Genomic DNA, 13,085 nt, shown 5'->3' on the forward strand with positions numbered 1-13,085 from the left:
TTAAATGTTGTGAATATTTTTACAATACAATTCAAAAAGCAAAATCTGAATAAAATTGTGAAATGAAAAGAATACGTAATTTTCTGAAAGTATTTATTAACAACAAAACGAAGTGTTCATAGTTAATAAATGGATCCACTTGTTATCCGGATATGTTATCAAGTAATACTCCTAAAGGATAATCCTTGCACCTGGAAATCCATTTTGCTGGTCCACGACGAGTGGCTACTTGAGTATCAAATATGTAACACCTGGTTCGAACTCCGCAGCAGTTCGGACCGGAAAAAGCATTGCATTCAGATCCAGGAGGCAGACAGTTGTCAGATCTGAAAAAAGGAACTGATTGACATTAAAGTAACCATTTGATGTCTTTTAAATTTTATTTCATTCTGATCTGAATAATAAAAAAGGAGAATTATTAATAAAACGTAAATGGAAAACGGTGAATAAAGGAATAAAAATATTGGTAACAAATTAAATTAATTGCTAGTCTACCGTCCCCTGAGATTCCGTGGTTCTATCCTCGACATTGCTAGAGACTTGCGATATACGTGTTCGTAAAATCTGTGGAATCGAAAGTGTAATGAAAGTCAGTCGCTGAGGAGTACCATGGGTACAAAGATCCAGATAAAAAATATTTTCCCCTTCAGATCTGTGTCAACATTAAGGAAGTGATTTCACGAATGAGGGGTGCTGCCATCTAACGGTGGGGTCCTGAACCAAGACGTACTTTCACCCATGCGCTGCTCTATTATCAAATGAAAAACACACACATTCCTGACTTAATTCGCTAAAAGCCACTGGCTGGCGAGCTTGGCTTGTCCAAGTGTCATTTTGTGTTTAATAACTCAGAAACTATTCGATCGATTTCGTTAACATTTCGTCTTCCCTCATTTCAAAATACATGATTTAAAATGATGTAAAAATGTGTATACTTTATAATACAAAATTTTTTTTTGACTATCATTGAATAAAATGACAAAAATTATGTAAATAATTATTAAAAATTATTTTTATCTAGAATTATCTATTAGAATTTTATATTTGTGTGTAAAAATTTTTCGATTTGCTTAAAAACTTCTTAAGATGTGACAAAATACTTTAAAAAATGAAGTTAATGTTAAGGGGCTCAAACCAGGGACCTAGATTGCGGCTGCATCCTATATTTTGATGGTTAAAAATCCAAATCCTTTGAAAATAAGCATGTTAATGAAATAATACGTTTTTGTTCCTGATTCTATTACTAAATTAATTTCAATTTTCAGTTTAAAAAATTTACTATTTAACATACTTGAAGTAAAATAGTAAAAGACTGTTTTTTTGTTTCGGTAAATCTCACCATTGGGACATTAAATATACATACATTTTTTAAACCTTAATAATTAGAAACCACATTATTTTAAGAATTAAATGATTTAGTGCTTATATCTTACATTAGTTCAAACAGCACTTTAAATTACTCGGAGTGTAAAGGATAAAGAGCAAAATTAAAGAACGACTTCTTATACCATTTGGAAACTCCACAAGAGTTTAAACTATACTCCTTCTAGTCCTACAATTCACACTTTTGCCTGCACGCTTTGAATGGATTATTAACGTGCAAAAGTTGTAATGATTTCTCGTAAATATTCATTTCGAATTTTATTAATGTATTTCTTGAAGTAATTAGGGTCACTAAAGACTTTTTAACGAAACTCTTTTTTATTTTTAAGATTTCCAACCATTTTTTTTCTTTAATATTCTCAGTCACAGACAACCCTTTGCACTCGGGGTACGTCCAACAATTTTTTTTAAAAAATGAACCCAACCACTAAAAGTTTATAAAATAAAACTCAGTATTTAAATACTGAAAATAGGCTAATAGTTAACTTCAATTTCTTACGCCCTATTATAAATAACTCATGATGAAAATAAATTCTAGATAAAGTAACACATGATGGAAAGGTAAACGGGGCCTAAATATCTCGAGTAACCGTTAGTCTGAACTGAACTGTATTAAACATCTGGGCACCTGAGGCCGCTTCCGGCTCTTTTCTAATTCATCTTTAGCCTGAACTTGGTGGTGTGTCGATGAGGTGGTGGAATGCAAATGGAGGATCATTGAGTTCTGACAGTATAGTTATATGCAGTAGGGTGGTAAGAGCATACAGTAAAAATATGAGGTATAACTTCATCTAAGCTGATGTGGTGAAAATGAGATTATGCTGTATATGCTGTTGATGTCGGGAATATGATGCATCACTGCAATAGTATGCTGCTATAGGTCTCTTGTATGCAGTTAAATTTTCATATAGAAATATTTCATTGAAATTTTGCTGCAGAGCAAGAGGTGGCTTTTTCATAGAATTTGATATTTAATTTAGCTACATGCTTGTCTATTGCATCTATTTTGAAAGAGATAAGGATTGACTTCAATATAATTCGTTAAAGTGTTGTGTTAACAGCGTCACTATAAGCACGCAGACACTTCTTCGAAACCAAGAATCATGCCTTATTATTACAGCTCGACAATAATTATCCGCTGTTCGGAGCAAAATTGCATGTCTGGGTTACAGTTGCATAGCTGCCATCTCTTCTAATTTTCTCGGAAGATTTTCTTTTTACATTTAAAGTGGTAGCGAAACTCATGTTATTTCATTGAACTTTTGGAATTATAATATTAATTATAAATGAGTTTGACAACCACTACAAATATATAAAAACGTAATATTCTTTACCCCAGCGAATTTCAAGCTGGTTAAAATATAAATATATTTTCGAGTAAGCTTGTTTTTCAGTAATTGTTTTACCACCACTTGGAAAATCCATTTTCGGAAAGAGTGAAAGTTGGCAGAGATGTAGTTTGTGTCAGAGAGAGTCTCTTCCAAGTGCAAAGGGTTACTAACCATACTTAATAACATTTATTATTTTTTTTTTAAGAAAAAGATAAGATTGTACAGACCTTGCTGCCTCTTGTTCAGGTTCTAGGCTAAAATTAAAAAGGGTCTTGAGTATCTTAACTAAGAAGTCCAATTTGTCCATTTTATCTTGAATCGCTGGAAGAAAAAAAAAAGCAGATGATGAATTATAAAATTTTCAACAAACAAGTGTAGATAATTTCTCTGATATTTAGCGCTCGCATCTCTGAACTATGTGTGGATTTTCTTCTAATAGCTACTGCTCTTTATATATGCTTTAAAAATAACAATTTGTTTTGTTTCCTTGTTTCTACATTGATTAACATTTGTTAACCTTAAACCCTCCTAGCACATTTTTAATAAATATTTCATTAGAAATGAATAATTATTAAAGATTTTTTATGGAGAAAAAACTTACAACATGGCAGGACAGGGTTGGCAGCTAAGTTTTTGCCGTTTTTTCTTTTATTTAAAAGTCCTTTTTTTTAGGAAAAAAAATAGTATATAATTAATCATTAATGTATTATTTCCTGTTACTTAAAACTTCTTCCACAGTTCGGCAAGATTTTCCATAAATCACTTTCGTGCAAAAGTTAGTTTAATCGTTCCTCATTTAACTCAACTGTGCGTCCAGAAAGAGGTGCGTCTTAGAGGACAAAATTTGAATTTTTAAACTTGGCATGCCAATCACGAGCAGTTCTTTCATCTATGGTACCCTCTCCATACACAGCACAAATATCACGAGCAGCTTTTATGATCTTAAAACCTTGATTAAAAGTAAAGAAGAAGATATTTTTCTTAATTTGGCACTTTATTTTAATGATCTGAAAATTTGCATAAGAGGACTTGAGAGAGAAATAGAACACAAATATTCCGGTAGAACAAAACCTTTTCCGAATGTTTTAAGACCTTAAATGACATTTGTAATGTTAAATTTATAAATGGCGAAATAAATAAATTGTCTACCCACCAATGTTTTATTTTGATGAAAATTTATAACCAAACTAAAATAACTTAACTATAAAACTAAAATAGATCACTGGTGGGATTGCCGTAAGAACACCATTGCTACAACCATTTTTGAGAATTTAAAAAATAATAACGTCTGAAATTTCAAATAAGTAATTCTCTCCTATTATTCTTATAACTCATTATTTATTTATTAATTTTGATTTTTAAGTTTTCGCATGAACAGGTTATCCGATGATAATGCATGAAACATGCATATGGAAAATTTGGAGCAGATTGTTTAAAAATGTTAGATTTCAACTTTTTTTTGGCGGGGGTGGGGTAATATAAATTTTAAGAATTTAGTCGCAGACGTAACAAAACTCATTGCGATATATTTAGGTGGTATAAAATATTTTAATTAGTCGTGAAATGGAAAATAGAACCTGTTTGTTAATTAATATAATTTCAGTTATATCACCATTATTCCCCCCCCCCAAAAAAAAACTTTTAAAGAAGATGCATTAAAGGGAAATAAATAATCTGATATCAAAGTTTACAGCAATTCTACAGTATATATCTTTTCAACTCTAAAACAACAGTAAAAACAAAACATAAGTGATTAACAGACATACAAATACACTCTCATTCAACTGTACCACGCCCCGCAGTGATCGTTAAGACACGGTTCCTAGCAGATCCCCGAAGTCAAGTATCACTGGCTGTGGTCAATGTGCGGGTGGGTGACCACTTGGATCAGTCTGCGTAGGGACCGAGGGTGTATGGTATGGGTCTTCGTTACACTGTTCTACCGTAAAGTGCTCGACTTCGCGTGCAGGTCGTCGGGCTACCGAAGCGGGGGTGCCATCCCCTCTGCAGAGAATCAAAATTGTGATGTCTTCGGATCTTCCTCAGGGATGCTTCCCAGACCGTCGCCAATAGCCCATTGCGCAGCTCTAGCGCGATGCAAATGAACTACAACAACTAAACAGTATTATACAATTAAATAAGATATTTTTTGAGAATACATTTGTATCATCCATGTTGATTAAATCCGCTACACACATTTATATTAACATATAGCATTTACTACTTTAATATTTAAGAATAATATGAATCACAACCAGATTTCCAAAGAATCTCAGAAATTTTTTTGAAAAAAAATTCGTTATTTTATTGCGTTTCTGGCAACCATAGCATATTATTTTTGGAAGCAAATGTATCGATAGAAATTTTAATGTCTTCGCTAAGAACTCTTCAGATGCTCAGAAGGTTGCGTATTTAAATTATGCCCGGGTCACCACAAATGTTAAGAGACTCTACCAGAAAACGCAAAAGAAAGAAAGAAAAGAAACACAGCAACTACAACATTAATCAACTATATCACTTACTGGTTATTTTACATTAGACTGAAAGTTTTTAAAAAATTATAATAGGAAAGCGATTGAATTAAAAAAAGAAACACCTATGTATAAAATTATGTGTTAGAGAAGTTTTTATCCCAAAGTTTCTGTTTCTTGTTCGAAAAGTTTTCAACAGATGCCGCTGCAAGTAGTAAAGAAAAGTTACAAAAAATCACGGCACATTTTTTTGAAATGTTTCTCTGAAGAAAAATCCTACTACGATATTTTCAAAATGTCCACCTGATAAAACTGTAGAAGGAACATTCTATGTCATTTGTTGGAAAATAGTTGAACTTAAATCAGATATTCTAGGAGAAGAAGCGTATGCATTGTTGCATGAGTTTGTTATAAAAATTAATTCATTAACCTTAACAGCTTTCCTGCTATAACTTTTTGAAAATAGTCAGCTAATACAGGACAACCTGTATTTACAAAGTATAAAAGAAATAATCCTTCCCAAGAAAAATAATTAATTACCTTTTATCATTTCTTCCCCAATAACAGTTCCCTGATCGTTTCCTTCATCTTCACAGCGTATAACAGCGCACGAACTCAGGGCGAGGAAGAAATAAAACCAGAACATATTGATAATGGCAATTCTGAAAATAAATTTCGTCGATTTGAATTAAGGGGAGAAATTCAAACATTGTATTTTAAGTGATAAAATTGTACCAAATATTGTCTGCATTGGTACGAAGGTGGATATTAGTAACTAATTAATAAAACATTTATAATACTTACTTTCGGAAATTTGCAGACAATGCGATTTCTTGTAGTATTGGTGTTGTGCCATGCATACAGAACCTTTTTATAAAGCTAAAATCAAATCCCTCCATCTTTTTTCTTTCTTTTTTTTTTGCTGCTTATTTGATTGTCATAGAATGGAAAAATAAGTTTTCATGATCGCCAGCCGTTCTGTCGAGTTTATCATAATCAGTGACATAATAGATTTTTTTCTATATACAACTGTCGAAAAGTTACTCATTTTTATCAATGTACTTAAGACGCTGATTGACGAAGAATAATTCCATTGAATCAATGTAACGGTTAAAAACATGTTACTTTTTGCCAAAAAAAATATGTCAAGTTGTCATCCAAAAAATAATAATTGTTCTTGAAATTGAAATGCGATTTCAGATTGTCACAACAGAAAATTGTACAATGTTAGTTGATATCGTTGTAAAACATATTTTCCAGCCTCAAAAAAATACGTGATTTTTCATATGTGTTTTCTCTTTTAACTGTTCGAACTGCATTCGCAACTTCATCCGATATGCCAACCGGACTGTGTAATGGCCAGGGAGCTGACCTCACATCAGAATGGTCCTGGCTTCGAGTCCCCGGATAAGGAATGACGAGTGTCAATCAGGTGGACATAAGAAAAAAAAAACTTCATCTGTTATTTCATACAAATAGAATTTATAGCTAGTTTGGCAACACTTATTCAATAGATGTTACAAACCACTAGAAATTTAAAATGAATTGCTTTTGAACGTTTATTCTTTAAACAACAAAAAGCTAAAACCATGACCTCAAAATAGATGCAATAGACAAACATATAGCTAAATTAAATAATAAATTCTGCGAAAAAGCCACCTCCTGCTCTACAGCAAATTTTAATGAAATATTCTTATGTGAAAATTTAACTGAAGACAAGATCATCAGACCAATAGCAGCATACTATTGCAGTGATGCATCATATTCCCGACATCAATAGCATATACATTACTTCATTTTCATCCTATCAGCTTAGTTAAAGTTCATACTTCTACAATATAGTCTTATCACCTTACTGCATATAATGACACAGTCATAACCTCAATGATCCACATGACTTCATTTGCATTCTACAACCTCATCGAAACACCACAGAGATCAAGCCAAAGATGAATGGGAAAAGGGCCGCAAGCGGCCTCAAGTGCCCAGACATTTTATACAGTTTAAGTTTAAACAGAAAGCTAAAGTATGTGCCGCTTCACTTAGAATGTACTGTCTAAGGTAGATCTTGTTAATGTCCTTCCTGGCTAAAATTTTCAATCAAAATTTGCAGTTAAAAGAAAGAAAATTAAGATTCTATAAATAATGCGGGATTCTTAGTCTCTTTTTTCTGTTTATTTTTTCATAGTTTCTTCCGAGTCAGAAGTTTATATGTATCAAGACGGAAAACAGCAAAAGCTGATAAGAAAAACATCTTATCCAATCTTATTTTCGGAAAGAGTAAAAAACATTAATAATTACCAAGATTTAATTTTTTTTTAATTATAATATATGTGTAACATGTAAAATAACAACTAAGTAGAATAAAAGGATCTTAAAGCTAAAACTAAAAAAGAATTATATTTTAATTGTAGACTAGCCTTTCTTAACAGATCAGAACATTGAATAATCTCTTACACATAATAGAAGAATCATTTAACGTATAAATTATCATTAATTAAGTAGAAATGCAAGCTTTATTTATTAATTAAATCCATATTGCTCAGTAAAATGTCGCAATGAAACCAAAATATCATTCAATTTAAAAAAAACATTTTGAGATTTTAATGCATCTTCATTCCATCCTATGATTATAACCTTAATAAAGAAATCTGGATATTATGGATAACATGAAAGAAATAATAATTTTATGCTGCATGTGAATAAAGTGTGCAAGTATTGTGAGAAACCACCCACGGTCAGCCTGAAGGAAAGGGTACTCTAACCCATGATCCGTCTACCACTGAGGATAGTTTACGTCAACGCTGTGGTCGGTGCGAGCCGGGTGCGGAATTCGTATCAATCAGCCATGGCTGAGATTCAAACGCTCTGTTCCCTGAGCCTCATTGACTATGTAAACAGTACAGTAAATTTGATCGGGTTAGAATCCCATCAATGGCTGGTCGATTCAAATAGCGCACCCGGCTCGCCCCAACCACAGTGCTGTCATAAAATATCCTCAGTGGTTGCCGGATCATGGGTTAAAGTAACCTTGCCTTCAGGCTGACCGTGGGAGATTTTGGTAGTTTACCTCTCCATGAAATACAAATGCTGGTTAGTTCCATCAAAATGTCTTCCACGAATGCAAGTTTCTCCCAATACTTGATCCAGGACTTCCCTTGTCTCTTGGATTGGGATCAAAATTACAAGGCTACGGAGTTAAACTATAGTAGTCGCACACTCAAAATTAGGTCGGCTGTTCAGCGACGGTTTTAAAATAAAATCTAATAACGCAAAGTTACCAATAAATGCGAAAAATAAGAAGAATTCAATTTATTTTAAGCGATTTAATTGTGCAAATCTGCCACCCTCAGATATTCAAAATACCTAAGATTTTTGTGACCATGGAAGAGCGTTATAAGCAAAACATTAAGAATTGAAATTCACACATTCCTTAAATTATTTTTATTAAAGTAACTTTTTTATTATGAAAAATTTTAAAATAATAAATCGATCCAGCGTTTTAAAACAAACTGAGTGACTGATCTAAGTTTTTAAGAATATTATGCAAAAAGTTTTGCTGAAATCCTACCTGGTTTGCTTTCTTAGTCAACAAATTATCCGAAGTTTGTTTCGTCAAAGGGCTCGTCAATAAGAGCTGGATTTTTGTTGCGCTGCCGAATATTTTCGCGACACTGTCAGGAATGAATGGTTATTACCACCAGGTTATTAATTTGGCTCAACAGGCATTAATTTTTAAGCTTCTATCATTACACCGGCTACAGTATAGAATAGGGTACCCCTTGGATTGGGCACTGTAACTTGCAGCTTTTACTCTACATGGAATCATCCATTTTTCTATGATATTTATAGTGACACTTATTAGTGATTCTTCCTGTTTTCTGCAAGGACATAAAAAAAAAATAATAAGAGGGGAACCGCACCCTATTGCAAACTTTTACCCCTTACACCATTTAGTAACGATCCTATAAAAAATTAAAAAATTTTGAAACGTCTTCACCCTGTTAAGCACAACACTGAATCTAGGATATCAATAAACAGGCTTTTGTCATTTTGTTTTCTTATACTTTAAAAAACACAGAAAAACCACCAACTTCAAAAAACGAACAAACAAACAAAAAAAACATTGAAATTTAATTTAAAATATCCATTTTAGCATGAATTAAGTTCTCGCCCTCGTATACGCTTTGTTAAAAGAGTATCACACTTTTTCCTATCGTGATTTATCAGATCGGTCAATTTTTATTTCTTTAAAGGTTCTAAAAAGGAACTAACGATGAACTAGATAAACTAAGCTAAAAAAAATCACCCATCTGGAGGAGATAGTTTTTGAAAATGTGTGCAAAAATCTGTTGATTCATACATTATTAAATATGCAAGAGAAAATATTTTTTTTGCCTCGAGATCCCGAGATAGGAGACGAAAGCCCAAAAAGCAGGCAGGTCCGGTCAGTGTATGCTTTTGAGTTCTGTGCATTATTGCGTAGTACTGATTAATGAATTCTTGAAGTATTCAGCTGGCTGATTTCAATATCTCCGATATTTTTTAATATATTGCAACAGATGTAGTATAACTTGTTTATCAATTTGAACAAAGTAATACTTATTGTGAAAACAAAAAGTATGTAAAAATTTAATGTTTATTTCATTTAGGTGTCAAATATTTTTCGTGAACTAAGTATTCCATTTTTTTCTTCTTCTTTTCAATGTGTGGGTAACATTTCCCCCCCCCCCAACTAGCTGAACCTTTAATGCCCATATATAGTCCAATATTTGTTCCCGTTTACTATATATGGGCATTTCAATATTTGTATTACAGTGGAGTGACGCTATAAATTCGGAGGCCATCTCATCAGCAATTTTAGGAGAGATGGCCACTTCAAGAATGGCCATCGCACTATCAAGGATTGTAGGGTCCTTAATAAAATTTAAAAATTAGTAGCAAATGTAAGAAAATACAACTTATTTAACCATCACACCCCCCTTAATATTTTCAAATAAATAAATCTTTACTCCTTTGCAAGTTAAGAAAATACCGTATAGGATTTAAGTAATCATCCGCGACTGTGTTTAGTTCCGTTATCAGATAACACAAACAAGCCTTCAAAACAATATAAAAACTTTTAAAAGCTAAACACGTCAGACAGAAATTTAATTTGTGCCATCTTTACGACATATATCATGGAATTATTTTTTTTAAAAAAGCTATGGTTTCGTAGTCTTGCTGGAATCCTAGATGTGGCGACAAATTTATATAAATAAAGAGAATATTCCTTCATGAAAAAAGAAAAACTATGTGATGTTGCAACAGCGTTGGATTTGATTGGACCACTAAAAATAGCGCATCTTATGATCATCATTAAAATGGTTTGAATGCCATGCTCTCAACAAATCAAATGCAATATAAAGAATTATTACTTTTGTTTCTCAGTCGGAAAAAAGAGAATAAGCCATATTTATTAATCTTTTATAGGTTTTTTTGAATGCTAACAGGAAAGCTTATATTTTCTTAACTAGCAATGGAGTATAATTACGAAATCTGTGGGTTCGTTGGTGGTTTTCAATTGGTTTTGTTTCGTAAGTTTAAGATGGGAGCTAATAAAAAGAAATTTTAGCCATTTTTTTGAGGACTATATTACAGACTCAACTCAACTTATTTTATTTTATAACCGTCGTTGAACAGCCGACCCAACTTGTGGGTTCACGACTACCAATGTTCAACTCCGTAGCCTTGTAATTTTGAACCTAATCTAGAAGACAAGGGAACTCCTGGATCAAGTATTGGGAGAAATTGGCCTTCGTGGAGGACTTTTTGATGGAACCAACCTGCATTCACGTTACATGGAGAGGAAAACCACGAGAACCTTCCACAGTGAGCCGGACGGTAAGGGGACTCTAACCCATGATCCATCTATCACTGAGGATATTTCACGTCAGAACAGTGGTCGGTGCAAAGCGGATTCATTTCGACCAGCCATAGCCGGGATTCGAACCCGGTTCACCTTATTGGAAGGCGAACGCTCTATCCCCTGAGCCATCGCGGCTCGGGGGATACCTAACATATTATCCGATAGAACCCTATAACATACTCAATGGAACCATATATATTATTCGATTCTACACTCAGAATTTGATGATTATAAACATTTACGTAGCACGAGGGGGGAGGGACACAAATTTTTTGTTTTTAGTAAACTGATAGTTTATTTATTTTTATGTATTTAACATTTAATTTTCATATGTATGTATATTTATAAACAAATATATGCTTAAAACAGATTAACAGCACCCCCTCAAGCTACGCCTATGAATAGCAGCGTGATAGCTACGGAGAATACATAACCACAATTAAAAATGGTGACCGGATGAGACTGCATGCAATGGCTCCACGAAACACGCACAAACCTTCACAAAAATGTAGTTCAAGTTTTTTGTCCGAAAGTGAGAGATTAAATCTGTAAACTAGATTTTGTTTATCATATTCTTTTTATTTTCCTAGATAAAATGCCTTCCTTCCAGCTTATTGTAAGTTTTTCACGGCTAACTGTATGAAATGTGTCATTTTTCCATATTTGAACCTTACTGTATAAGATGGCCATCTCACTTCTACGTTAACATTTTCGAGACAGGCGAGTCATTCTCAGTGTGTCGATAATCAGGGTCAAAAAGATAAAACTATTTTTATATTTGTGGGCGGGGTAATAATTGTTTGCTTTATTTAATTCACCACTACTTAGTTCGGGTTAAAAATCGTATAGTTACACTTTTAACACACTAGGATTGAATGTGTTAGATTTAAAGTGAAAGCAGAAATAAGTCTCTCAAAGCCCAAAATAAGCTACCACTTTTTATTTACTATCCTGATTCCGCACGATTACATTTATGACTCGTCAGTCCCGAACGGGTTAAGGAGAGATGGTCACTTATTAATTTAATTTCGAACAATTTTGTTCTTAATACTTTATCATTATTTGCACAAAATATGTTGAGTTCATGTTTGAGAATAAAAAATATGTATAAACATTTCTTGTATCTCTATGTATAAAGGAAAAAGCACATTGAAACCACTACTAGGGTGGTGAAGTGTTGGGAATTGAAAAGTTCTCTCTTTTTATGAATGGTTGATCCTTTAAAGCTAAAACAGATGGCGCTAGTGCCATTCATTACCTTTGCACTTATAGTGTTCGCAATATCAAGTGTTCATTTAATTTAACTTTCAACGTAACAAATGAATTTGGAAGTCCCGGTAAGCATGCTACCCAAAAAATAATAAACGGCGATATTTTGCATAATTATGGCCGAATAAGAGGTGACACTCAAAACATGGTAAACCTTATGATTGCTATATTAATTTTCATGTTTGTTTTCGGCTCACAATCTCTTAGAATTAATAAATTAAAGAAAACTCATATAAAAGGTAAAATTTCACAAACAAAAATGACAGTAATAAAACTTCCTAGAATATTAAGCCAATTCACATATCGCCCTCGAAAGGCTAACATAAGCGGAGGTATACACCGGAAGTTTTCTAAATATCTTCCGGTTTCTAGAAAGTTTGTTATTGTTTACATTCAGTCAACTATCTATTACAATACATTTAATTCATCCATGTTTATTAAATTTGCCCAACAACCGGTACATAGGTGAAGTACCTCCAAACTGCCGCTTTGCTTCGTAGGCTCTGCTATATCCGAACTCTGCAAGTTGTTTTTCTGGTATAGCATATCGCAGTTTTCCGCGTTAGTTACGTATTCGAAGAGCTCGTCTTTCTATTTTCTTTGTTTTAGACTTACCCTATGTTTAAAGCTTATTTAAATGTAATATTGTAAAGGGGGAAATACAACAGTGACATGTGGAAAGAAACAAGGGAAATAACTTTAAACTTTATACTATGTGTTCAA

General features: G+C 33.0%; 1 protein-coding gene across 1 annotated transcript; it reads right to left on the reverse strand.

Moving 5' to 3' along the window:
* Nucleotides 1–76: 76 nt before the first annotated feature.
* Nucleotides 77–6,114, reverse strand: LOC107446052 (uncharacterized). Its single transcript, XM_043046601.2, has 4 exons — nucleotides 5,990–6,114; nucleotides 5,726–5,847; nucleotides 2,942–3,035; nucleotides 77–326 (listed from the first exon to the last, which is right to left on the reverse strand). The coding sequence occupies exons 1-4, from the start codon at nucleotides 6,082–6,084 to the stop codon at nucleotides 143–145; spliced, it is 495 nt and encodes a 164-aa protein (XP_042902535.2). The 5' UTR covers nucleotides 6,085–6,114; the 3' UTR covers nucleotides 77–142.
* Nucleotides 6,115–13,085: the final 6,971 nt, after the last annotated feature.

Source organism: Parasteatoda tepidariorum, chromosome 3 (genome assembly GCF_043381705.1).
Source record: "Parasteatoda tepidariorum isolate YZ-2023 chromosome 3, CAS_Ptep_4.0, whole genome shotgun sequence".
Lineage (NCBI taxonomy): Eukaryota > Metazoa > Arthropoda > Arachnida > Araneae > Theridiidae > Parasteatoda > Parasteatoda tepidariorum.

Coding starts and splice junctions, on each gene's coding strand:
- LOC107446052 (XM_043046601.2), bottom strand. CDS start 6,084: ATGGAGGGATTTGATTTTAGCTTTATAAAAAGGTTCTGTATGCATGGC. Junction 5,848..5,989: donor TTGTCTGCAAATTTCCGAAA/GTAAGTATTATA, acceptor ATTTATTTTCAG/AATTGCCATTATCAATATGT. Junction 327..2,941: donor CCTGAACAAGAGGCAGCAAG/GTCTGTACAATC, acceptor TCCTTTTTTCAG/ATCTGACAACTGTCTGCCTC.